This window comes from Rhipicephalus microplus, chromosome 9 (genome assembly GCF_043290135.1).
Source record: "Rhipicephalus microplus isolate Deutch F79 chromosome 9, USDA_Rmic, whole genome shotgun sequence".
NCBI lineage: Eukaryota > Metazoa > Arthropoda > Arachnida > Ixodida > Ixodidae > Rhipicephalus > Rhipicephalus microplus.
This window is the reverse complement of record NC_134708.1, coordinates 54186145-54211230: the sequence shown is the minus strand read 5'-3', so window position 1 is coordinate 54211230 and position 25086 is coordinate 54186145. Positions and strand designations below refer to the sequence as shown.

General features: G+C 43.8%; 2 protein-coding genes across 3 annotated transcripts in view; one reads left to right on the top strand and one right to left on the bottom strand.

The window, feature by feature from the left end:
- The window catches only part of LOC142771803 (uncharacterized), a 479046-nt gene that overhangs the window by 42566 nt on the left and 411394 nt on the right, over positions 1-25086 (bottom strand). The gene's annotated exons all lie outside the window — the stretch shown is intronic.
- LOC119163840 (lysosomal cobalamin transporter ABCD4-like) lies at positions 3-24746 on the top strand. The gene is made up of 3 exons (XM_037415905.2): positions 3-1552; positions 5365-5686; positions 10273-24746. Exons 1-3 carry the CDS (start codon positions 370-372, stop codon positions 10655-10657), a joined length of 1890 nt encoding a protein of 629 aa, XP_037271802.2. The 5' UTR covers positions 3-369; the 3' UTR covers positions 10658-24746.

The window sequence follows — 25086 nt, the reverse complement described above, 5'->3', positions numbered from 1 at the left end:
AGTGCGTTCGTCATGGCAACTGCAACCGACTGCAACCGTAGCAACAATATCCCCTATCAGCTGCTTGTAAGCAGTACACCTGCGTCAATTTTGTCGCCCAGTGCATCACGCGTCCGCGCGGGCGCCCTGTTGCGAGCAATTGAGCGCCGAGTTCCTCAGCTCAGTGTCTCGCGATCTTCGAGACGGCTTCTTTTGATCCGCGTTATCTCCGCGATAAAGTGTCGCGCAGTTGGTTTCGGAGAGGCGCCAAGTACAGGAGCGAAAGAGGACCTATCGACCCTCTTAACAGGCAAGGAAGTGGTGGGTGCGAACCACTTAGAAGAAACTTAAAACCGTGTCGTCGAGGGCAAAATCAGAGACTGCAAAAAAATGTCCTCTGCTACGTATCAGCGCATCAACGTGGGACCGCCGCGGCACGTAGAGGAAAGCGAGAGCTCCACCGCTGACATGGAGCGGCTCGCCCTGGACTGCCTATTCGTCCGTCGCTTCCGCAGACTCGCCGTAATCGTGCTGTCGAACGCCGGCGCCGTGCTCGTGATGGTTGTGCTACTCCTGCTCTCCGTCGCGTACGAGATCATAGTCTACCAGGTCGGTCTCACCACTAGCCAGTTCTACGTCGTCCTCGGCAAGAAACACTGGTGGGGCTTCTTAAACCAGACTGCTTTCTGTCTGGGCCTCATTGCTCTTGTCGCGTTCGTCAAGAGTGGCAAGCAGTACGTCTCCAGCACGGTCACGGTCCAGTGGCGACAGCTGCTCACCAAGCGGCTGCAAGAGCTGTACTTCTCGGGCAAGGTCCACTACCGCGTCAACGTCGTCGAGACCGGCATCGACAACCCGGACCAGCGGATCACGCAGGACGTGGCCCGTCTCAGTCAGGTTCTGTGCGACATCGTGCCCACCCTGCTCATATCTCCATTCACGATCGCCTACTACAGCTACCAGTCTTTCAGCGTGGCGGGCTACATCGGCCCACTGGCCGTGTTCGTCTACTTCATCATCAGCACTCTCGTGAGCAAGCTCCTGATAACGCGAGTTGTTCCCAGGGTTTATGAACTGGAAAAGCAGGAAGGGCGATTCAGGTACAAGCACGCCCAGGTCAGGGCTAATTCGGAGTCGGTAGCCTTCTTGGATGGAGAGTTTGCAGAGCTTGACTCCACGGAGGAGCACTTGGTTGAACTAGTGAAGGCTCAGCAGTCTGTTTACAACCATCAGCTACCCCTAAACCTGGGCGTTTACTTCACCGACTATGCCGGGAGCATCCTAAGCTTCCTGATCATAGCCGTGCCCCTCTTCACCGGTGCTTACGACGACGTCTCAACGGCTGATCTCAGTGGGATCATCAGCAAAAACACATTTGTCTCTATGTACTTGATCAGCTGCTTCAGCAAGCTGGTAGACTTGTCCAGCGGAATTTCGACCGTGGCTGGCAACACGCACAGGATCTCTGTTCTCCTGGAGAGGATGGAAGCCATCGGCGAGGAATATAATCTCGTGGATAAGATTAAGCAGGCAAACAAGCCCTCCAAAGAGGACGACAACAACACAAGTGATGGTATACATATACAAATCATTCTTCCTTTATTTTTGAATGAGTGCGCACCGTCTTTTGCAGGAGCATCGAACTGAGTAGTTGGAAAGGTAGATGTTGTATTGCCCGTAGTTGAAAAGGTAGACGTCGTGTTGCCTAGAAACAGAGCCTCGTTATTCTTCATTTATCAATGCTAGTTTCATAAAATTAGGTCGAAGTAACAGCAATACATTTGAGCTGGTAGGCAAACGCTATTCAGAAGGTTCCTTTAGCCGAAACATGTTGAATCGTAGCTTCATCACATGCAGCAGGCCAGTCATGATCTTTGACATCTTTGTCATCCTGATCAAGTAAAAAAAAAGATGACTTCGAAGCAATTATTGAATGCACATCACCCACTCAGCAAAGACAATGGTAAAACATGATTGAAAACATAACAAGGAACACTTAATATTCTGATATTTGCTCTACTAAGTGCAAGCTTGCCAAAATGCAAGTAGTGGTTCAACAAATAAAACTCTTGCATTAATAGATGAAATATTCAACTAAGAACCAAAAGGTACTATGCAAATGTTCACCCTTGCTGTATTGCAAACCTTAAATCGCTGTAACAGTTCAGTCCCTTGATAACACGTAAGGTTACCAGTATTTTATTCAACATTTTAGCCATATTTGTGGATATAAGTTTGCCAGTGGTCTAAATATAGTGGAACATTTTAATTTGCTAACATACCTCGTATGTGCCTATGCACCTCTGGCTCCATCGTATAGTAATTGTGTTCAATTCATCTTGGCATGTTGAACCACTGTTACCTCCAAATGCTTCTTTGTCGTTTCGTGGAGTGAACATGCTATCATGTACAGTGTCGCTCTTTATGAAAGGGAACTGGCAAGTGCGTGGTGTGCGCTCTGTCGTGGCTGCCTACAGCACCATCACTTACTGACAGATGAAGAAAGCGCGTCCGCTTCTGGCGGCACCACGCGTCATCAGACTGGAGTGGGAGCGTTATTTAGCAGTGCTTGTCCAGCGATCATGACTTGTTATTTTGTTGACCAATAGACGACGCCAAATTCTGACATGCTTCCTTTAGCTGTCGCTTTATGCTGCTTTGGGGAGCCAGGTTTAAATGCACAGATATGACCATAAAGCCGATAAGAGGATTATTGCCATTGTAGCTTATTGGTAGAGAACCACTCACGCTATTCAAAGCTTAGTAATGTAGTGTTTCGAGCATGTAAGTACGTCTTACTGTAGTTTTCTATCGCACGAGAAGAGCCAGACAGAGAAAGACGGGACGGGCGCTAACTTGCAACAATGTTTATTCCATAAAAAGGTAACCATAAATGTAGCCATCACTTTGAAATCATCATGATCGCACGCACTTTGCAAGTTCATATATCTTTACGCAGATAGGCTAACTCCTTGCATTAAAGGGCAATAAACAGTTTTGAAATACAGTTATGTGCCAGCCCGTCAGTCATTTCAGCTTCCATTATTTCGCTGGTAAGTGGACCTCTGCTGGTACCGACAATTGAGCACTCATGAAAAATCGGCATGCACACGGTACGGACATCATTACTTGCACTGTCACTTGAATTGCCGCAATGCTTGCAGTGGGAATCAAGGATCCCACTTTTTTTTTTTTCATGTTGTAGCAGTGCTATTTTAAACGTTCATTTATGCACCCTAAATTCGCTGACCCGTCTTCCTCTGTCCATGATTGTGTGCTAGAAAACCACAGTACCGTTATTCAAAGGTTGCAGGTTTGATCCCTGCCAATGCAAGTTGTCTTTCTGCCTACATCAATCTCATCGCATATATATATCATAATTACGACAAATAACATCAACTTTACTTTCCATAGATTCGTTGCCTGTTAGTTCACAATAATGTTTTTGTCTTACAAAAATGAGCGCCTGAATTAATTTCTTTCGTGTGTTCTTTTGGGAAGTTTAAGGTCAAAGGTTCAATATTAGACGCAGCAGTTTCGCTTTTAAGAGGATGGAACATTTAAGTTCTTGTGTTTACAGGTTTAGACGCATGTCAAAGAACTTTACATGGTCAAAATTTAGTGGCAGTTTCCCGCAGCAGCTGGTTTTACGACCCCACAATTGCTTTGTGATAATGAACTCACTTACCCAAATAATGTCAGCATTATCTGCTAGAAAAAAAAAAAAAGCTGTTCAAAGGTACCAGACATTTTAATTGCATCAGAGACACAGGAAGAGCTCTTTTTCATGCATGGCTATAAATCTTTAAAATTAACAGCTGCCTCTGTTTTAAGTGATTGTCATACTGCAGTTGTCATAGGCCACTGCTCTTGGTGTCGTCATTTTGTCGTCATTGTTCTTTTAGCAATTTTGTCTTAGTCTACCTGTCGCATCTGAACTGTGCATTTTTATACATGACAAGCATGTTCTCTGTAGTCGGGAGCAACTTCTTTTGGCAATGAGGCAAAGGCTAAAGTGCTAGATTGATATGTGAGGTTTAACGTCCTGAAACCACCATATGATTATGAAAGACGCCGTAGTGGAGGGCTTCGGAAATTTCAACTACCAGGGGTTCTTCAACATGCACCCACATCTGAGCGCACGGGCCTACAGCATTTTCGCTTCCATCGAAAATGCAGCCGCCGCAGCCGGGATTCAATCCTGGGACCTGCTAAAGAGCTAGATTAAGTGAGTACTAATGGTAATCAATGCACTGCCATGGTTGCATCCATGTTTTCTATATGAGAAAAATTTTACGCCATTTTTACGGGAAGCTATTGAAAGAGGATGCAGGGCACATCAGTGAGATATTAATGTGATGGCGCTGAAGAGCTCACTTCACGAAAGACTGTCTGTGAACTTTTACTGGTCCTCTGTCTTTCTGCACTGTTTTCATGTTAAATTGCTCAGAAATTCTGGAGTTGATGTCAGCATCTTCGGTTGCAAGTGAGAAATCGGCACAGTCTGTAAGCAAGAAATCAAGGTAGATTCACAATAAATAAAAATATTCAGTTGGAGTGCAAATCAAACTTGGGTCTTCACAATGTTGCAAGCAAGAGCTCTAGCATAGAGCCATTCCAGTGCTTGAAACATTTTCAAAAGAAACCCTATATGAATGGGATTTAGTGTAAGGAGTCTCAATGCACTTAATATTAATATGTGGCAGAAGCACCAGGCTACAAAACATGCGAACCGTGCCACGAGTTGGAGGTTAAAGGCCCACCCATCGCAAATCACTCAGGCGTAAGTAGTCATCATCATCAACAGTGAACTTCATTAAACTTCAGCCCTACCGTACCAAATGTGCACTGAAGGCAAGCCAATAATGAAAGTTCTTCTGTGACATCATAGAATGAAACAGTGATGTGATGTGTCCACACCCGTTCTTGAACTGTCGCCAACTCTCGTTAAGTTTAGTCTGTCATTCCCACAAAATTTGTTTTTCAGAAGCCCCGAAAATTTTCTTAATTGTTTCACAGTCTGTCTGCAAATAGTGACCAAAGTTCCAGGAGACCTACCCACGGTGTCATTTGGTGTATCTAGTGTTGTGCTGCTAAGGACGACTTTTTGGGCTAGATTTTTAGTCACAGCATCAGCAGTTTAATCATGCTGAAATTGAAAAAGGCATGGATACCTTTACTCAAGTTTGCAATAAAAAAAAAAAATTGGTGGGATAAGCTTATCTGGAGTTGACTCCCTGTGGTGTGCCTCATAACTAGTTTTTTACTTCTGCATGTGAAACTCCAGAATTTGCTTTTTTCAAAGGAAATACTAAAGAGCTAGAAATGTGGAACAGTGATGTAACCTGATTAGATTGCACCAGTTCTTTGTGTTTCATTTTGCAGAACCAGTGCCGCAGTTCATCCTGAAGAACGTATCCTATGGAAGCCCATATGACGACAACATCTTCGCCGAAGGACTGATGCTTGAGTTAAGACCACCAAGAAGCGTTTTTGTCACCGGACCGAGCAACAGTGGCAAGACGTCCCTGCTGAGAATACTGAAGGGCCTCTGGACTCCACTGTCCGGCTCTGTCACCAGGGAGTTCTGTGGCTCTCTGTTCCTTCCGCAAGTGACGTGGTTCGGCAGCGGCAGCCTCAGGTCCCAGCTCTACTACCCCTATGCCCCACCAAAGACCACGCCACATGAGGAAGGAGAGATATGGAGGTAAGGAAAAAATGTCCGGTACATAGCTGATATTGAGCGACAGGATCAATGAGAAAAAAGGACTGCGGCTTAGCTCGGCTAGGCACAGTTATGCAAGCGAATGCTTGTTTACACAGTTTGTAAACCGAATGATATTGCTACAGTGGAAGCTCGCTAAGTCGAATTCGAAGGGGACATCAAAATTTTTTGAGTTAAGCGGAGTTCAAATTAGTCAGTCAATGCTAGAATGAACGGTCATACTCTGCGAAGGCAGAACATTATGTGAGCTGTGAAGCTTTTTTGTGAAATAGATTATTGTTTGTGCGCCAAGACACAAATATTTACATGGCAGAGTTAATGCAATGAAAGTTCAGAGTAATCAGTAATTGGCATTTTCTTCTGTTTCTTCTGTCGCGTCTTTATGAGCATCGTTTACAGCTTGCTCAAGAGCTGTAGCGCAGTGCCTGAATCCTCATCTGCTGAGAAGTGCTGCTTTAATTTTTTTGCTCTAATAAATATTTGGCTTGGTTTCACCCACTCCCTTACGTGAGGCCTTGTCAACCGTACTGGAGCTACTAGGGACGAGATGGACACCAGGGACAACCTCACTACCTACAATGATCTCGTTAAGAACTTTTACCTGAACTCCGAGCCTTTCCCCCACCTCACCCCAAGCTCAACCGGGTACAGGCCACCACTTTGCGTCTACTTCAGACAAACACGTATCCCTCTCCTGCCCGCTTTCATTTCATATTCCTGGACGTGTACACAACCTCCCACTGCCGGTGCTGCGACACTCACCCAGCTACGCTTCCGCACATGCTGTGGGATCGTCCGGCACAGCACAGACACACTAACGCCATGACCCTTTCGTCGAAACTCCATGAGGCTCTGCGGAGCCCCGCTCTTCACGACCAAACCTGGGTGGCCCGGCACGCCCGTGAGGTAGCGTCGAAACAAGCCCTTGACGTCCCCTCATGGGAGGCTTAGGCCCGGCCACCTAAAGCTGCTTGTTTCTTATAATAACGTTTATTCCTCCTCCTCTTCCGGTTTAGTTCTGCAACATTGTGATTACTGTGGGCCAATTGCTGCGAGGAGTGATAAAAAACAGGGGCGCCTACTTCGAATTAACCAGTGTGGATACCGACACTTTCAAAATATAGGGAGTTCTACCTCACAGTTTTGGCAGTGATGACACATGGCTTAACCGGGACCATAATGTTAGTTCAAATGAACTGTATGTTCGAATTAACCGAGTTTGAAATCATGTGCTTTAACTGTAGTCGAACGATCTGTATTGCGTGCACTGACTACTATTCTTTTGTCAATTTCTAAAGCTGTCACCATAGTCGACGTGAGAAACAGCAGGCCCTTAAACCAGCAACAGATGCTCGTGCTCATGTGCTCTTTTTCTATCGGATGCACGTGCCTGTTGCATTTTAACATCAGATACTGAGGATGGGAATTCAGAGAGGTACAAAGACAAGCTGGTGAATGCATTCACTGTAAAAACGGGCACAACTTCAATGCCACAACTAAATTTCATGTCGCTTGTCGTGATGTATCCGTTCTCGACTTCGAAACGCAGAGATACCCAGCGAAACTTGCTCAGCTAAGCCTCTAAAGCTCTCGTTTTAAATGCTTTTGCCCTGTTGGCAAATAGGGGGCAAGCAAGGCTTGGTGTGTGTGTGTGTGTGCGCACCTGCCTAACTTTCTGTCTTTCTTTTTAGCAGTGTAGCACTTTATTGCTGTGGGTAATGATGACGGTCATGCGTTTACGTCCAGGCAACAACGAAATGTGGCTATGAGAAATGAGAAGTCACCCTGAAAAAAGATCATATTGCCTTATCAAAAATGGCTGGTTGCCTACAAGCCTATGATCAAGGGAGTGTTAGTTATTTAAAAATGGTGCATACAAATATGCATGTGAAGGGCACATTTTTAACGGCCTTCTGAAGGCTCATCAGTGTGGGGTTTCTTGTGTACGCCACAGCCACTGAAGTATTTGAGTTATAAATGGTCTGCCAAAAAAAAAAAAAAACCTGCGATATATAAACCATATTTACTGACATATTTGCACAGACCTGAATAAGTCAGTAGTTACCAATGTTCTCGGCTTCTGTTGATTCGCCCATTTCAAGACGGACAATATGGATCCTCTTGTACACAGCTGCTTGAATAATGACCTAGCAAAGACATTTAAACATTTTGCCACTTTATTTACTCAGTTCGATTTCGTCTGCAATCTAGTGGACAAGAATTATACACACGCTAAAGAAAAAACCGCTTACGAGGTAAGGTGAACTACGAGGCAAAGGAGAGCTTGAGAGAGCAAGGTTGAGATGGCATATTAGCAATGCTCCCCTCATTTATTGCCTGGTGTGCCAGCAAGTATTTCCCCCCTTCATCTCCTTGAAAGCACACATATGACATCAATGCGACCTTATATGCCGTCTTGCGGGAACAGGCACCGGCATTTTTAGTCAATGTGTTATTTGAAGCTTTCACTTCAAAACAGAAAATTTGCAGCATGCATCACTGAGCGTGACATGCACTATAACATAGTTGATCAGAATAAACTCTCTTGGAAACATGGATGTGTTATGCATAATTAAGTGCAATAATATCTGGAAATTGAGGGGTTTGGTATTCGAGGGCCCTGGAAATTCAGACGGCCTATTGTCTTATGTAACATACGTTCAAATTGCCCGACATCAGCTTCGAGAATTTTGTCTCTCTTGCAATGTGACCGGCATGGCCCAGATCGAACCTGCAACCTCCACGTCAGCAGCTGAGCACCGTAACCACTATACCATTGTGATACATTGACATCCTTTGTTGCTGCTAGTTAATTGAAATTGAAATTGATCTGTTTTGGCCATCCTGTATAATTACATATGTTGATGAAAGACTATTGAATGAAAGCTGTCCAAGAACAGCTCGACAAGTCTGGCACTCTTTCATTCGGCAGGGAGGCAACATCACACATGCACACATATGTGTACACACTTATACGTATTGTTAAGGGTAGGAAGTCGATGGCAGGAACGGCGGGCTTCTCTTTAGGGTAGCTGGCACCCCGCCGTCGTCCGCATAGCCGATCTTCGCCAGTGAGAAGACGCGTTCGTAAGAGAGGTAGACCGAAGGTTTTATTTACATTATTGAAGAATAGATAGGAACTGTACAGGGATAGAGAAGATCCCGCATTATGTACAACAGAGGTTCAGCTCATGTTTTCGTACAAGATTCTGCTCACATGATTCAGCAAGATTCAGCACAATTTACAAAGATGCTTCGGCTTTTATAGCCGGCCATCACCGCCGTCCGAAGGAGGCGCTGATCACTCTTTCCACAAAGCAGGGGACGAAGTCTTTGTGGTACACCCACCAGAAAGGGTGCAGATATTGCACCACTCGGCTGGGCGAAACGGTCCAATGGTAACCAGAACGCACCACACAAACAGGCACCTAACCCACGCCTTGAAGGCACCGCAGGGCGAGCAGGTAGAGTCCAGAGAGGGAACGTTGCATTCTTCCGGGGAGATGGCCGCTAACTCAACGGCCAACAGCGGTCCACGCTACTTTCAGCTTCAGGCAGTCCCAACGCTCGATTCTGGTGAACGGTCTCTTCGACGCGCTCCCACGCTTCCGGGCTGTTGGTGCACCGAGATGGTCTCGTGTAGTTGACAAGAGCCGAGTCACGAGGTTGTCTTAATGAGACCGCCACAGTGGCGCCGTTCCACTCCTGATCGAGCCCGTTCAACAAAAGGCTTGCCTCGCGAAGCTTTCGTTGAGACCCGACTGTTTCCCGGAACGTCTACCGGACAGCGTCTTGCAGACTGGGCGCCGATGGGGTTAAGCCTCCCCAGTAGACCGGCTTACACACAATGGCGTCTGCCCAGACGAATCGCCGGGCCAAATGTAACAGTATTTACGCATAGACATAGCTGCATGTGGCAACATACTTCTGCTTGAAAATTTTGCACTCACACTTTGGTCTTAGTGTTAACAAAATCAAACAAGTACGCGTGACAACAGATAGTTTATAGTCAAACCCCTTTATAATAAACGCTGATATAAGAGACAAATTGGGTATAAGAGACACCATCACTGCGGTGATGCGCAGTGATGGTGTACAGTAAAATAAGGGTTTACAGTAAGGTCTACAGTAAAAGTAAGGGTCCACAGTAAAATAAGGGTTGATAAGAAAATGCATACGAGGTACCCTGCTTATAACAGACATCTCATATACAAGACAAGAATTGTTGGTCGGAGCATGCCTCTTATAAAGGGGTTTAACTGTATAGGAACCGTATAGTACATCAGTTTTAATTCCTTAGTAGAGCTTTCAAAAAGATCAAGCCATCCCTACCTTATGATAATTGTTTTACAGTTTGGGCATTGTATACTTGAGTCATGGTTTTTCATAGTTTGAACATGGTGTTGATAATTGCTGGTGTTGTGTTAATTATGGCTAATGTGCACTGGCTACGGTATGTTTAGTAAACAATGGAATCACAAATGGTTGCTGTAGTAGGGAGCTTCTGAAAGGGTAATGCCAAAGTAAGTAATTCTTGCCACACTGTATTTGTTTCTTTTTGATTCTAGACTGGTTGAGCTGGTCGAACTGGGGCACCTCCTCAAGCGTTCTGGGGGACTTGACTCCGCCCTGCAGCCCATGTGGTATGAATCGCTGTCACCAGGCGAGCGACAGCGGCTGAGCTTCCTGCGTGTCCTCTGCCAGAGACCCAAGATGGCGCTGCTTGACGAAGCCACCAGCGCGCTTGATGAGGACACCCAGGTGAAGCTTTACCACGAGTGTCGCAGGCTGGGCATCGCGACCGTCACCATTGGTCACCAGGCCTGCCTCGAGCCTCTGCACGATGCCACCTTGGAACTTCACGGTGCCGCAAAGGGCGGCACTTGGACGTTGAAAGAACGAGGTCAAACTCCCGATGGCGACTCCGCTGTCGTTGAGAATTCAAAGTCTTGATTGAATGTCTGAATGTTGCATAGACGACACGATGTCACTCAAGCTCTATCTTCAGCAGTGTGAGAATGAAAGCAGCAGCCATTCTGCTCTGAACAAGGGGTCAGTCGATATTCAAGACGTGCTATAGGAAGATGCCAAGTTGCTCTGTACTGATGTGACGTGTTCCTAAAAGGGCAAACGAGTCACCTTTATCGAAAACAAAAGATTGGCATGATGGATACTGGACTGCTTGAATTAGATACTGCCATGTTGTAATGCCTGTAACACCTTCGTTTTAAAAAAGAAGTATGACTAGAGCAGAGTACAGCTTTTGGGTTGTTATTGGAAACGCGTTGGACAAATCTTCAGGGTTTCAGAAAAAATAAGTTCGGAAACTTCTGTGCATAGGGCAGGAACAGGTTGACACAGCACTAACAGGAATAGAGATATTTTGAAAAGACCCATTTCGTGTGCCAAAATGACTCCAGCTATTAAGTCTGTTCACCTTTCATGAGGCTTTCTTGAAAGAGTTTGGAAAAAAAAAAGTAAACCTCACCGTGTTCTTATGCAGGGAAAAGGGGAAAAACTACTCTGCATATATACTTCACTCTAGCTTTGCTAGACATCTCGCCTTCCTTAAAGAATCACTTTCGTAGCTATAATATAAGTGATGTGCTAATGCATCCTGATTCAACAGAAAAAACAGGCCTGCATTAGTACATTGTCTTGAAAATATTAGTAAAAGAGAGGAAAGTAGCTGGGGCAATTACAGGCTTAATTAGCAAAAAAGTTAGTATTGGGAAGGACAGAAAGCAGCTTAAGTGTTCCAAGCACACTGCAACTTCTTTTTCCATCTAACCTCACCATGTAGAGTTGTTCGGTTTCCTGAGCCTACATTTTCTTATGTGGATGTATACTGCTGATCAAAGCAAACAATTGACGAGTTGAGCCTAAAGACAGCAGTAGATTCTGGATTACAATGTAGCATACTCCAGATCAGGGTTTCTAACGCGCAGTAGTAGTGGCTCTGCTTACTTGCGTCTTGAATATAGATTCCTCTTGTACTTGAGGCATGACGAAGTGGGTGAAATGTATGAATTATTTTATAGTATTTGCTTCTTTGTTCAGCATGGAACTGTGCAAATTTCGTCTCCGAAAATTGATGCGTTCTATTATAGTCATCATTTTCTTTCAATAGTCATCTTGTGTGCCACCAACAGTACTTTTGTACTGTGCGTTATAGCTGCGCGTTGGACTCTTTTTGTGGTGTGGTGTAAGTGTGTGTTGTACTGACAACTTTTTCCATGCAACTTTGTTCAACTTCTTTTTGCAGCGTGTGTCATAGAGCAACGCCTCCTTTATTACAATGCCAGTGCAACCGCGCGCTTCTCAATGGGAGCCGTCGGTGAGCCTTAGTTCAGAGAGTGGTCGTGATGCGACGCTGCATGATGGGTAGCGTTGCTTGCGCCACACATGCTTCTGAGCGCTTTCCCTCAGAGATGCAATAGACGCATTTCCCACTCTAATATCATATGTCTGTCAGATTTGTTTCTCGTGCTCCTTCTTTGCGACCCTAAGTAATGCAGCCTCCGCATCACCGCTCAACGCGTGCAGTAGCTTTGCTGTGACTCTTCCCCATTGGTTGCCCGCATAGCGCAACGAACAGCAACATGCTGTCTGTCACACCAGTCCCGTTAATTAGGGAGGCGATCGCCGGGCTAATTCCAAGGGCCGAAGTATTGGCCCTCCGAACCGCACCACGAAACCGTGGACAGTTTAGAAGTGGTCCTTTTTGGCGCGCCAGCGGACGCCGGCTGTGGCCCAAAGAACAAGTCAGAGCCGAGAGTTGATAAACAAAACAAATACTATATTCTCAAAAATGGCAGATCGAAAACAATACACAAGAATGCACACTCCACAATAGTTACATACAATACGTCACCAAACAAACAACATACTACACAGTACAATCAACCACACATGAAACAACGGACACAGACAACAATACGCACTACAATGCAGTCGCATGCATTGAACAACCAAGACACTTAAAGACTAAAGAGATATAAAACCTATTCAGTCCAAAGTTCTTGGAACAAAAGTCTGAATGATACTCTTCCGAGAATCACTCCCTCAAAGTCCAGCGTTGTTGTCGTTCCGCGCCCTCGAAGTTTCTCTTCCAGGAAACCTCGCGTCTTCGATTGGCCACTCTCCAAGCTTCAACTTCTTCGCCGAAAACACGTCGGCTTCACACACGCAGCTGTTGCCACGCGTCTTCGCTCGATAGCGGTAAACACACGCTCTTGCCTGTAGCTCGAGCCTTCACCCCTCAGGTGGAAATCCTCTTCATCTCCTGCTTCGTCCCTACGGACAAAACATTCGCCGACTACACGGTGGAATCCCTACGCACTCTGGCGCTACTTCCGTCTTCTCCTGATCTCTCATCTCGGCTGCTCGGTTAAATACCTTGCGCGTGACATTCCAGACGGTTCTCGTCATTTTGTCGGCGCGATACGCAGCGAAGGCTGGGAAGAGGGCGAGACGGTTGGAATGCCCTCCGCGGTCGATGACTCAACTCGGTATGACCACGCCCCTTTCGTTCTAGAACTTTCGCGGGCTATCTCGGCTGCTGATGTGGGGCGAGGAGGTTCGTCGGCGAAGCCACGCTTCCGAGGGAAGAGCGCGCGCCCCGGGGAGCCTTTAGATGTTTGTTTTCTTTTTCTTTTGACCTCGCGGCGCCACTCCGGCGTTTCGTCGCGACAATTTGGCGGCGCGCCCATTTTTAGCGCTCGTTCTGTGACACTGTCTCAAAACACAGCATCTTTCATAGAGCCAGCATGACCGCCAATATTGTGAACACAACGAATGCAAGACGCCGCCCCATGGATCTGTACACAAGTGAACAAAAAACTATTTCGTATGATTTTGGTCGTGAGGCACAGCATGAGGGGCTCTCTCCCCCATGACCGCAAAGCACAGGCCAAAGCTAGGCGATGGGTGAGAGCAGGAATGATCTAGGGGAGAGTGTGGTGAATGGGTGATTTGGCCAAATCTGGTTGGCATTGATAAAATAGAGGAGGCGTTGCATAGAGTATGTTAGATTTTTTTATAATGCGTTTGCTACCGATGCCAAAGAAGTACCTCTGCACTGTGATACTGGTGGGGCGGTGTCAGTGCACTGCCCATATGCACTTTTAAAAAAAAGTTACATGCGTGCTTCACTCTATTATTGTGCTCTTTAAGGACGTACTGGAAGAAATATTAAGCTAAATTAACTTGTATTTATAGTACTATATAGGGGGATTTCGCCTTGAGTTTGTAAGGAACTTGGCACAAAAAAAGCTCAAGAAAAGACAGTTCATGTTGATGGCTTGATATTCTCACACCTTTTATTATGCCATCATGTTATTAACAATAATAGCATCTGGGTGGGCCAGCTGGCTCTGTAACTCAAGAGCAGATAGATATTTAAAACAGCAGTAACTAGCCAGGAACATACAGTAGACCCCGGATATATGTCGAACTCGGAGCGGATCGCGAAATAGTTCGATATATCGATAATAGGTAATATAAAATATGTCCATTTAAGAGTTACCTCGAAGCGCTGCTTGTCTCGGAGCGGTGTCCAAAGACTGCTAAGCTTCTGCTTGCCGACTTTCCCAGAATATCAAAGAAAAAACACGAAATTCATGCACTTTTTTTGGCACGAAAAAAGTCTGTGAGCCTAACTTGCTTCTTTGTCTGAGCCGTTATATTCATGGGGCCATCCTCAATATTGTTGAGGCTTTTCACATAGGCAAGCCCACCGCCTTCGGTAGGACCACAACAGCGGGGAATAAGACTAAATGCCGATGCAAGCTCTGCAGTGGTACAGGGTTGTGTCGAGGTGTCGTCGGCAACATCGTCGCTGCTCGGATTGGCCTCATCGGCCACGATTTCTGCATCGGTGCGGTCTGAACTGGCTTGCACATCATCAGCAGCACTGACAAAATCGCTCACTGTGGCCCCATCAGGGATGGCACTCGGAAGCGCTGAAAGCTGGCGAAATTTATCCTCGAGGCACTCTATGTCGTCGTCTGCTGTGACATCGCCGTCGCACCTATATTCATCTGGTGAAGCTAGAAGGCCAGCTTTACCGAAGCAGTTCACGATCGTTGCTTGTTTGACGTCATTCTATGCACCGGTTATCATTTGTATCGCTCTGTGGAGACTGGTTTTCAGTTCGACCCCTAACCGAAGGTTGATCAGGAGCCTTTGCACCAGACGTCACCTATATCCGACCTTAAAAGATTTCATAATGCCTTAGTCAAGAGGCTGCAGCCTCACCTTGGTGTTGAGCGGCAGAAACTTCACTGTGATCCTTTTGAGGTGGCTGACCACATGATGTGCTGAACAGTTGTCTACAAGAAGATAAACATTGTGGTCTGCCTTCTCCAGTTCGTCATCCCACTCATGCATTCATTCAGAAAAAAGGTCCCGTGTCATCCATGCTTTTTTGTTGAACGCGTATCAAACCGGGAGGCTCTTCGCATTCTTGAAGTATCGCGGCGACTTGCTCTTGCCGATAAGGAACGACCGCAGCTTGTAAGAGCCATCCATGTTCGTTGCGAGCAAGATCGAGACGCGCACTTTGCTCATTTTCCCTCCATGACAAGAGGTTCCTTTAGAATCTAACGTCTTATTTGGCAACATTTGCCAGAAGAGTGTCGTTTTGTCGGCGTTGCATATATCCGATGGCAAGAAGCTGTCTCGAATGTTTGGTGCCACAGCGATTCACGCCATAGCGATAACGATGACATAGCGATTCTTGAAGCATTGCTGCCAACCGGTGCCACCAGTAAAGTCGTCCACCCCCAAGGCTGCAGCGAACCACTTCGCCTTTTCCATTAGCATAGGGCCATCAACGGGAATGTTTTTCGGCCGAGTTTCCAAAAAACCAGGCGTACAGCGCTTTTTCAATGTTATCGTACACAGGAGCACGCACGCGACTAGCCTTAAAACGGCATGACTGGGTAGCCTTCGCTTTTACATCAGCTTTGTTCCGGAAAATCGTGCTCAATGCGCTCCGAGGAACGCCGAAAGCTTCTGCGACTGAGGACTCCTTCTTTCCAGCCTCCACTCGCCAAATGATGTCGGTTTTGGTCACCAAGTGTAAGTTCTTACACTTCTTCGCGTCTATGGCTACCAAGGCCAAGAGATGTCGTGCACAAGTCGGAAACGTGAGAGCAGCGAGTCAGCGACAGAACACTAAGCCAGCACAACACGAACAAAAGAGCAACGATTGCAACGGGGTCTTATTCCTGTTGAAACATGCTCTCGGTGGTGGCAATGTCACTTGGGCTTTTTGAAACAAGCAGCAAAAAAAAAAAAGAAAAAACGAAAGACCCCCAGGGGTGTACAATTTGCAAATGCTTGGCGTTCGAGATCTGTAATAGCCACTCTTGCATGGGACGCCGATGGAAGCAGATATCAAAGGCAATGTTTTTGGGGACTGCATGCCAGAGTGCGGGATTAGCTTGAGAATGCGCATCGTGTAGAAGCCGCAGGGGCAAACTATCGTGTAAGTTTTATTTGGTGCTTCAAGATATTGGCATACTTATTAAAAAAACTATACCTTGAAAGCTGAATACCGCAGCAGACAAACAGGTATACTTGCAAGCGCTGTGCAAACTTATTGAAGCATTGCAATCACATTCTCGATGTGGGCGCACACGATAAGGGTCCGTAACTCTATTGAAACACGACTAAATAAACGCCGTGCAAACTTATTGAAGCAACATGATCACGTTTCTGATGGGCGCACGAAAAGGGTGTGTAACTCTGTTGGAACGAGACTGAATTGGGATCAGTGTCATGGCTCTGGCGTGGCGCACTGTTCCATATATAGAATATTTCAGCGTACAAGTTTTCTATATATGTGCACCTGTGCCCTACACTTTTACATCCATTTTTCAAGGGGATTTTTCGCCTGTTCGCTATAGTCAATAATTTGATATATCCGAGTTCGATATACCTGGGACCGACTGTAATTAGCATAAGTGACAAGATTATATGTGGAAATAAATATTGTCGAGGTTCTCTGTTCAGACTTTGGACATCTAAACTACAATTTGGGAATAATGCTCATTGTATCTCTCTTCTACACCTATAATGATTATTTCTACATGACTATAATAATAAATGTAGTTTGGAGAAACACTATGTTGCTCTAAATTGATCAAATCTTTCAGATACCCAAGTTTAACAAAAAGAAGAGCAAATACGTTTTCGAAATCTTGACTTCAGCCCTACCACCTTACCTAACGTACCTAGCTAAGTTGTAAGCTCTCCTTTGCAAAGGAGCTATCCTTTGCAAAGGATTGGAGGGCTGAATATACAAAATGAGGGTGTCGCTAGTGTAAGGTGGCCAATAATGAAAGGGACCAATTTACAGCTTTTCACCTACATTATACTAGTTTATCTTTAAATTGGCTCATCAGAATGTCATTCTTTAAAACCAAGCTGACTTCACGATTTTCACTACCATTGAATGATTAGTTATCACATTATTCCCAGAAAGTTCTCTTCTCTATTTTGTACATTCCTTAGGAAATTTAAAATTTTTGGGACGTATCAGCTCTGTAAGCGTGTTTGTCTCTGAGCCTGCTGCAGGTTTCATCCCCAATGTTCACAGTAGGTTTGGGGCATCAATCAAGTTGACATGGTGCACAGAGTTGGTCAACATTTTGGTGTACTGATGCAGCCATGTCCCCTGAACACATTCGGAAAGGTAGCTCGAAACATTGAGCCCTCTGTGTCAAGTCGTCAAGTGACACCGTCAATGCTAAGGGAACCTGCAATGTCTCATCAGCAGTTTGCCAAGAAATTATCAACTTTTGTCTAAGCAAATATGGCACTATTTGTGGCCTTGATCATTATAATCCTGTTTCTTCTTACCTACTAACTTATGTAATGTTATGCTTAAGCCATCAATTCCTGATGTGTTACCGAGGCATCCAATTTTATGCATGGCCAAATATTAACATCATACAGTACTTACTTTTTTTTTCTTTCAGCTTGCCTAGGATATTGATCTCCATATCCACTCACATGTTCATTTCATATTCCATAGTCATTTCAGAGATGCTGGCCACTTTGAAGTTTTTCTGAAGAATGCGTGCATAGTGTGCAGTAATCTTTTTTGAAGTGAATATTCCAGCATTGCTCATGTTCCTCATGTTTTGTGGCACATTTACTTGCATGTGCTATAATGTCTTGACTGATTTGCATAATAAATAAGTGGCCATTTTTGAATGTTTTAGTAACAATGTGTGGTGACTTTGCTTTATGTCGTAAATGTGAAATTGGTTACGTATAGCCAAAGACATATCTCTTATACATCAAACAACTTTAGCAGTGTATTGTGTTTTATTCTTGAAAAATATACCTGGCCTTTGTATGTATTAGTTCATATTTTTACATTGTGACTTAGGTTTTCTCATCCCACTTAATGTTACATTTCTGAATTTATAATTGTTTCTATGCACGTTAGTTGTGTGTTAACAACTATTACATGGAAACAATGGGCAGAAAAGTGTAAAGGAGCAGTGATAGGACAATTCCTGGTTGCGGCTATTACAGTTCAATCAACAGTAGTCTTGTGTTCGATGATCCCCAACTTGAATCATAAGTTAATTCTCTAACATATACGTTATGTTAGGGCAATGCTAGCATCGTTGAATGTAACCAACTCTGGAGTTCCTCAAGATGTTTCTAATTGCCCGCCTAATATTATTGGAAACTAGCGCTGTAACATGGAGCATCGTAAGAATATGTGCACCCAAGTATCGGCTACGTTGAGAGCACACCTTATGAAGTGGAGCCCACATGGATGTACAATGTAACGATGGGTGTGCAGCAGTATTCATGATGTTGTGATGCAGCCGACTTGTTTCGATGAAATTTCTGCAATACACCCATCTGCTAAGCACACTATGTACTCTGATAAGTTTGTCTTCTTAGAAAAAAGCACCGAGTAATTTAAAGGAGTGAAGCCGACGTAAAAAATCAACAGTACGGCAGCTAAGAACAACAAATGGCTAATTCAAGGCAAATAGTTTTTTTCATCCAGTCGCACTGCTCATAATTTTATTCACATCTGCCGATTTCTGCATACAGGTGCACTTGCCTTCTTACACCACCCAACCACACAAACATAAAAACACACACTAGCTGTTGACGCTTCATTCGTCTTGCCCACAGTCAGACATCCACACTAGCACATGTCACCCATTTCATCTTCAACCTATAAAGTCACAGTCAGTATGTGCATTAGGCAAACGTTCAGTGCATCGCAGGGATGTGTGGAGAAGAGATGAAAAATGCATGTGCAGTCCTACTTGGAACCTTTTATCGAAGACCTTTCAAGCTGTACGTAACAAACATTCCTTGTTGTAGTATTCGCCACTCCAGCAATTCATGTGGCACCTAGCGGCAATATAGGGAAGCTGCGTACTGAGTTCGAAACAGTCCAAGCGCCAGTTGTATACGGTAGGAGCACGGTAGGATGGGGCCGCCCGTGAAGAAAAAATGAACGGCAAAGCAGATTTCTTCTTTCCAGGTGAGGCACCAGTGTTAACTTGTTAACGCGAACCTATTAAATGACCATTGTACCCAATGATTACATCTCGCTGTGGCGTGTGAAGTATGTAAACGAATTTCCCAAATACACGATGCGCCATGTGCATTGCACACATAATGCGACCGCTTCAAAAACACCGCTCGCACTTGCGAGACCACTGGTGCCGACTAAAATAAGATGCTCCGCGTCATTAACCCGTCATGCTCTACAAACCAGGGGAACTGCAATCACACTGCAGAAAACTCAATATTTGTGTTAGCGACAGTGGACGCGTTGACCTCCTTGAGTCTGCCATACGGAGACTCCGCAGCGCCCTCTTATGTTCATTTGAGTTGTGAATTTGAAATGTTACACGCGCTAGCAGCACACAATATTTTCCCGACATGCTGGCAAGTAATGCAGTTGGAACCATTGCTCCAAATTATCACATGACGAGGAGCACATGAAAAATCATTCAAAGTGGCGCAGTGAAGATGTGCGATTTGAGACAAACCCTCTGAGACAATCAAAACGAAGCCGTTGCCAGGTGTTACCATTAATTGGCACCACAATGACAATGCTGAGATCATTGACGTAATCATTACAAGCGCATCATCGCTCAGGGTTCACGAGCCTCCTGAATGCACCACTGAGCCTGTCGTACGCTGTTCACCCTCGAAATAGAATAACTTCCATGTAACGAATGCAATCCTTACTTTGCCAAAAAAATAAAGTCGTGCATATGAAGTTTTTAAGTAAAGGTTACATCTGAAACTTGAAATTGTATTTCACTGCTTCTTTAAAAAATTAGCATTAAAAAAGTTTTCTTTCATGGAACAAAATGCTTCCCATCCTTCTCAAATTGCACTTTGTCACAAAGGAGAACTTTCTCGAAAGTCGCTATGGAAAGTTTTTCAAGTTCAGGATTGCAGAGGACCCATCAAGAAGCAGCGTGCTTTGTATAGCGTATGTTTTAGCATTTTTTCGTGCTGCTGCATCTCTGTGGACTTACCTATGTTTCTTTGTTAGATTTGGTTGGTGACAAATTTATGTCTTTGATAGATCACATATATAATTTTAGTTTTATAATCAGATCATTACATTGAGAGTTGTCTTGTACAAACCCCTGTGTAATGATTGGCTTCTGAGCCCCAGCAGTCTTATTTTGTGATAAACCAGTGAGTACAGCTTTTAGTATATTTCTTGCTTGTGTACGCATCATAGGTGTGCACATGGGAAGGGGGGCTTGGAGGCACAACCCCTTTATCCACCAAAGAGGGACAGGGGCTCAAAGTCTGCCGCATATTATGACCTATGGGGCAATAGGAGGGGTGGTGTGCCGTAAAGAGCCTATGGCTCCTCTTGAAGGTGAACCCTGTGCACACCTACGGTGGGCATCGTAGTTTTTCCCATTTGCACCGTCTACAAATTGCGCTATGTTTTTTTTTTTTTTTCAGACTTTACAGTCTGTAACTGTCTGTGAATGCTAATTCTTGCCCAATCTTCATTGTAAGAACGCCACAGAGGCATTTTGCATGGCGTACCTGTCATGTCAACATTTGATTGATTTGTGGGGTTTAACGTCCCAAAACCACGATATGATTATGAGAGACGCCGTAGTGGAGGGCTCCGGAAATTTTGACCACCTGGGGTTCTTTAACGTGCACCCAAATCTGAGCACACGGGCCTACAACATTTCCGCCTCCAGCGGAAATGCAGCCGCCGCAGCCGGGATTCGAACCCGCGCCCTGCGGGTCAGCAGCCGAGTACCTTAGCCACTAGACCACCACGGTGGGGCGATATCATGTCAACATTCTGCTTCTAGTCGCATTATATCTCCATGGCTTACTTCGCCATTCACGTGGCAGTGTGTGTCCTTCAATCCTTACTGTCAATTTTAAAACTACGTATTAGGTGAAAGTGGTACTAGGTAGCTCTCAGAAGTACAAGACTTTCGGTAGTTCCAACACAAAGGAACCATAGAAATCTGTTTGTTTTGTCAGCAGTTCTAGTGCACGGAAGCTCGTTAAACTTTTGAGATACTAAATAAAATATCCGTAGCAGACAGAATAACTGAATTTGCATCTAAAGAACGTTTAAAAAGATCAACTAAGAAGCTCATCGTATTATACGTACACAGTACTAAAACAGCGGCTATTACCACGAGGAAAAGCTTCGTGAGCCTGCTTTGGACACGCCTGCTTGTCCTAGTGTCGTGGGTTTTGGCATTGTGCTCATCAGTTGTCGTCATTCATTTGTTACCACATTACTGCATCACATTCCAACAACTTTTGAAAACTCCCACTGAAATATAAAAAAAAATGGATACTGAAATTTATAGTGCCATGCATTTATCCCAGTGCCATGTTTTGATAAAAAATTTTATGACTGAAAATCGTTTCAGCATCGCTCTTATCACATCGGTGTGGGTGTCCTGCATCGGTATTAGATTAACTACTACCAAATAGGACTAACATTATCAGTGTTTCAATGAAATTGAAAAGTGTGCAATGTCTTTGAGCTAAGGCACAATAAGCCAAGGTAGAACCAATGAGAATCTTCATTAGTTCTGTAGAGGAAAACTGAGTTCTATTGCCCAAGATAACATTTAATTACCTAAGGTGCCTGATAACATTGTACCTGAGAAATGTGCTTACGAACAAAAAATTTAAAAGCACTCAAATGCGGTGTTTGAAGCTCAACTGAAAAATGGGCATATTTTGTGCTACCCATTTGGTCGCAAGATGTTTTTCTGTCTTTACACTAAAAAGCTTTACAAGCTTGCACTTTTTGACGTTGTCCATTAAAACTTCAAGAATCGCTGAGCACTCTGCTATATCTATGAAATTGCAGGCCTAGGCTTACTCCGGCTAAAGCCTTTGTTTGCCTCAAAACAGCGTAAAAGATTGGATCTAGACAAGTATCTTTCATGTATAAAACTCTTGGGAATTCTTCTGCTAGACAACAAGTTTCCTTGAAGTACTATTGCCAGAACTTACCAATTGAATATGCAACATCTTGTCAGGTCTATGCACTCAGACCTGAATATAATCAACATTGATATAACAAAATAATGGTTGTAACGAAGTAGGTAAAAATAGTTTTGTGATTGATAAAGTGTTAAAAATAATCTTTATAACAAATTTTCAGGTATAATAAGCCTATTTTTCTATAAGATGCAACATTGTTTTATAATGAGGTTTGAGTGTGGCGCTTGTTTTATGTCATACCAGACACAGTTTGCTACAAACAAATGCTGTCGAAAAGTGTAATTTAACCTACAGGAATAAGTAAGGTACATTAATTTTGGTGCATGATATTTAAGGCTGCTCACACTATAGAACAAATAATTGAGACAAATAGTTGAACAAATAGTCTGTATCGTAGCTGAAATAAAAAAAAAATGGACATGAGCAGGATTACTGCTAGTAATTAAGGATAACTGAATATACTCCAAGAGAACGCAAATGCGTGGGGAAATGACAGAAAATTAGGTGGTCAGATGAGACGAAGAAGCTTGCAGATATAACGGGGCAACAGAAACGCAGGACCAGGTTAATTGGTGGAACATCAGAGAGGCCCTTGCCCTGCAGTGGGCCTAGTCAGGCTAATGATGATAAGGAGGAGGAGTAGGAGGATGCTTTTGAACAAATTGGGCAGTTGTGTTCTAACCTCAAAGGAACAAGTGCAGATATACCTTATTGTCAGTTATTATAAAGTTAATTCAAAATAGTCATGCAATCTTTACAATGTCATGATTATGCATTTCGTGTGAGATACTACTCTGTTTGTTTACCGTTTTTTTTTGCAATGCACACATTTATTACAACAATTCACTGTGTGGTACCATTAGACACAGCTATGTTTGTGGTTGTAAAGTACAAAGCTGTCGTGACACATTAATTTTTCTATTTTCTAACTTTTACAAGGAAATCGATGCCGTATTTACATGTAACTTTTTTGTCGCTAGTGTTAACATTCCATTTTTGTGTCAGTGATATCGATCTCCATCCTATATACATCCAATTACATTACGCATACTGTGTGCCATTAACCAGAACGGTCATTCTGCCCACAAGATTCACTGCTTATCATTACTATTCAATAGCAGTTATTTACTCTGCTTTAAATCAGAGACCGGTGTTTGCACTTTGATACTACCGAGTTGCTTACTGTGGTCTATTGATGCCAAGGAATGCTATGTGGCCAACAGGGCGTAGGCAGAAACTTTTTTTGGGGTGGAGGAGGGGTAGTTATACGTATGTTTCTGTATCTCTTTGTGAGTATTCATGCACATACACATGCAAAATTTAAACATTGCGAGGAGGGGGGGGAGGCTTATGATCCCTGCTGCTCCACATATGGTTGCACTAGTGATAACCAAGAAAAATGAAAAGATGTAAAGACATATACATTATTAATGGAAAGTATGACTTTCAAGTGTGGAACAGGTAGCTTGTTGATATGAAATGGACCTAAAACTTTGGCTGAGCCATGCTCAGCTCATCTGTTGCAAATTTTAGACTAAATTCAAGTTTGAAGATTTATCTAAATTTCAATCTGTGGTAATTTTAATTGTTGATTCTTCGTGTTGGCATAAAATGTACGAAGCAATGCTTAACAGAGAAAGAAATCAGTTCCAGTGCAGTGTGAATGTACCTCCAAGGGTAGCAATTTAGCGTGAAGTTAAAATGATACAGTTGCTGCACATAATTTTACTGCAGGAACAATGATATTTGACATCCATACTGTTATTTCGTGTTGCTGTCAGTGTCGTACGAAATTAATTTGTACTGAATTAGCTTTACAGTCATTATTGCGTTTTCGATGTCTTCAATAGTGATGTGTATTAAGGCTTTTCCTATGTATACGTGCTGTGCATTGTATTTTTTTCTACTACCTGTCTTATAGAATGGACATCATGGTAGCATTACACAACTAGTCTATATATACATTACATGACATTCAACAATTTATTTTTGCTGCTCTGATACTAGGACATGTTTAATGCTGCAAATTAAACAGCGGTTTTGTCAGGGTTACAACTGTTGTGCAGTTATTGGGTATATTCCTCAGCTGTTCCTCTTAACTTGCAGCTAATAAACAGTATGCCAGCAATGTGAAATCATCGGGTGTGAAAGTAATGTAGCAATTAGGGGAAAACAGTAACTTGAAACAATTAAAAATTGTCAAACAGGGGTGTCACTTCTGCTCAAGAATTCATCTTTTCAAATGTGCACATGTGGCACATAAAGTGACACGCAGGAAACTGTATGAAATATACTGTGGAGCCTCATTAAGTATAATATCAGAAGGACTGTGAATTTCATCAATCGAACTCGCTTGGACATGCGTGGAAAGAACTATCTGTTTGCGTGTAAGTATTGCGGCCACATACATAGCAACAAGTGCTTGACTGCTTCTACGAGTCTTTTAAGTTTTACAGCATTCCTGCTTTGGTGACATAATGACCACAGGTATATGGTGACCAATAAACTTCTTTATTTTGGCTGCTGTGTTTGTTCTTTTTTTTAGTTTTTAAGCTGTGCAAAGCATCTCAATGCCTGTACTTGCTTTAGGAATGTTCTTTAAGGGCTTCTCTTTTTCATTATTCACATGCCTGTGGTGTAACACTTAAGAACATCATGTTCCTGTGTTGTAGGCATCCAGTTCAAATACAGTCATTGGAACATTTCAGAAACGAAGCATTTCTTGGGGAACTGAAAAAATTTTGACTGTGTCTACTTTACCTCCTATGTTCTGGCATCATTGTAATGATTAAATAAAATGAAATGTTCAGGCGGCTGGGTTTGAATTTCGGGCCTTAGGTGCAGAAACATAATGCTCTAAC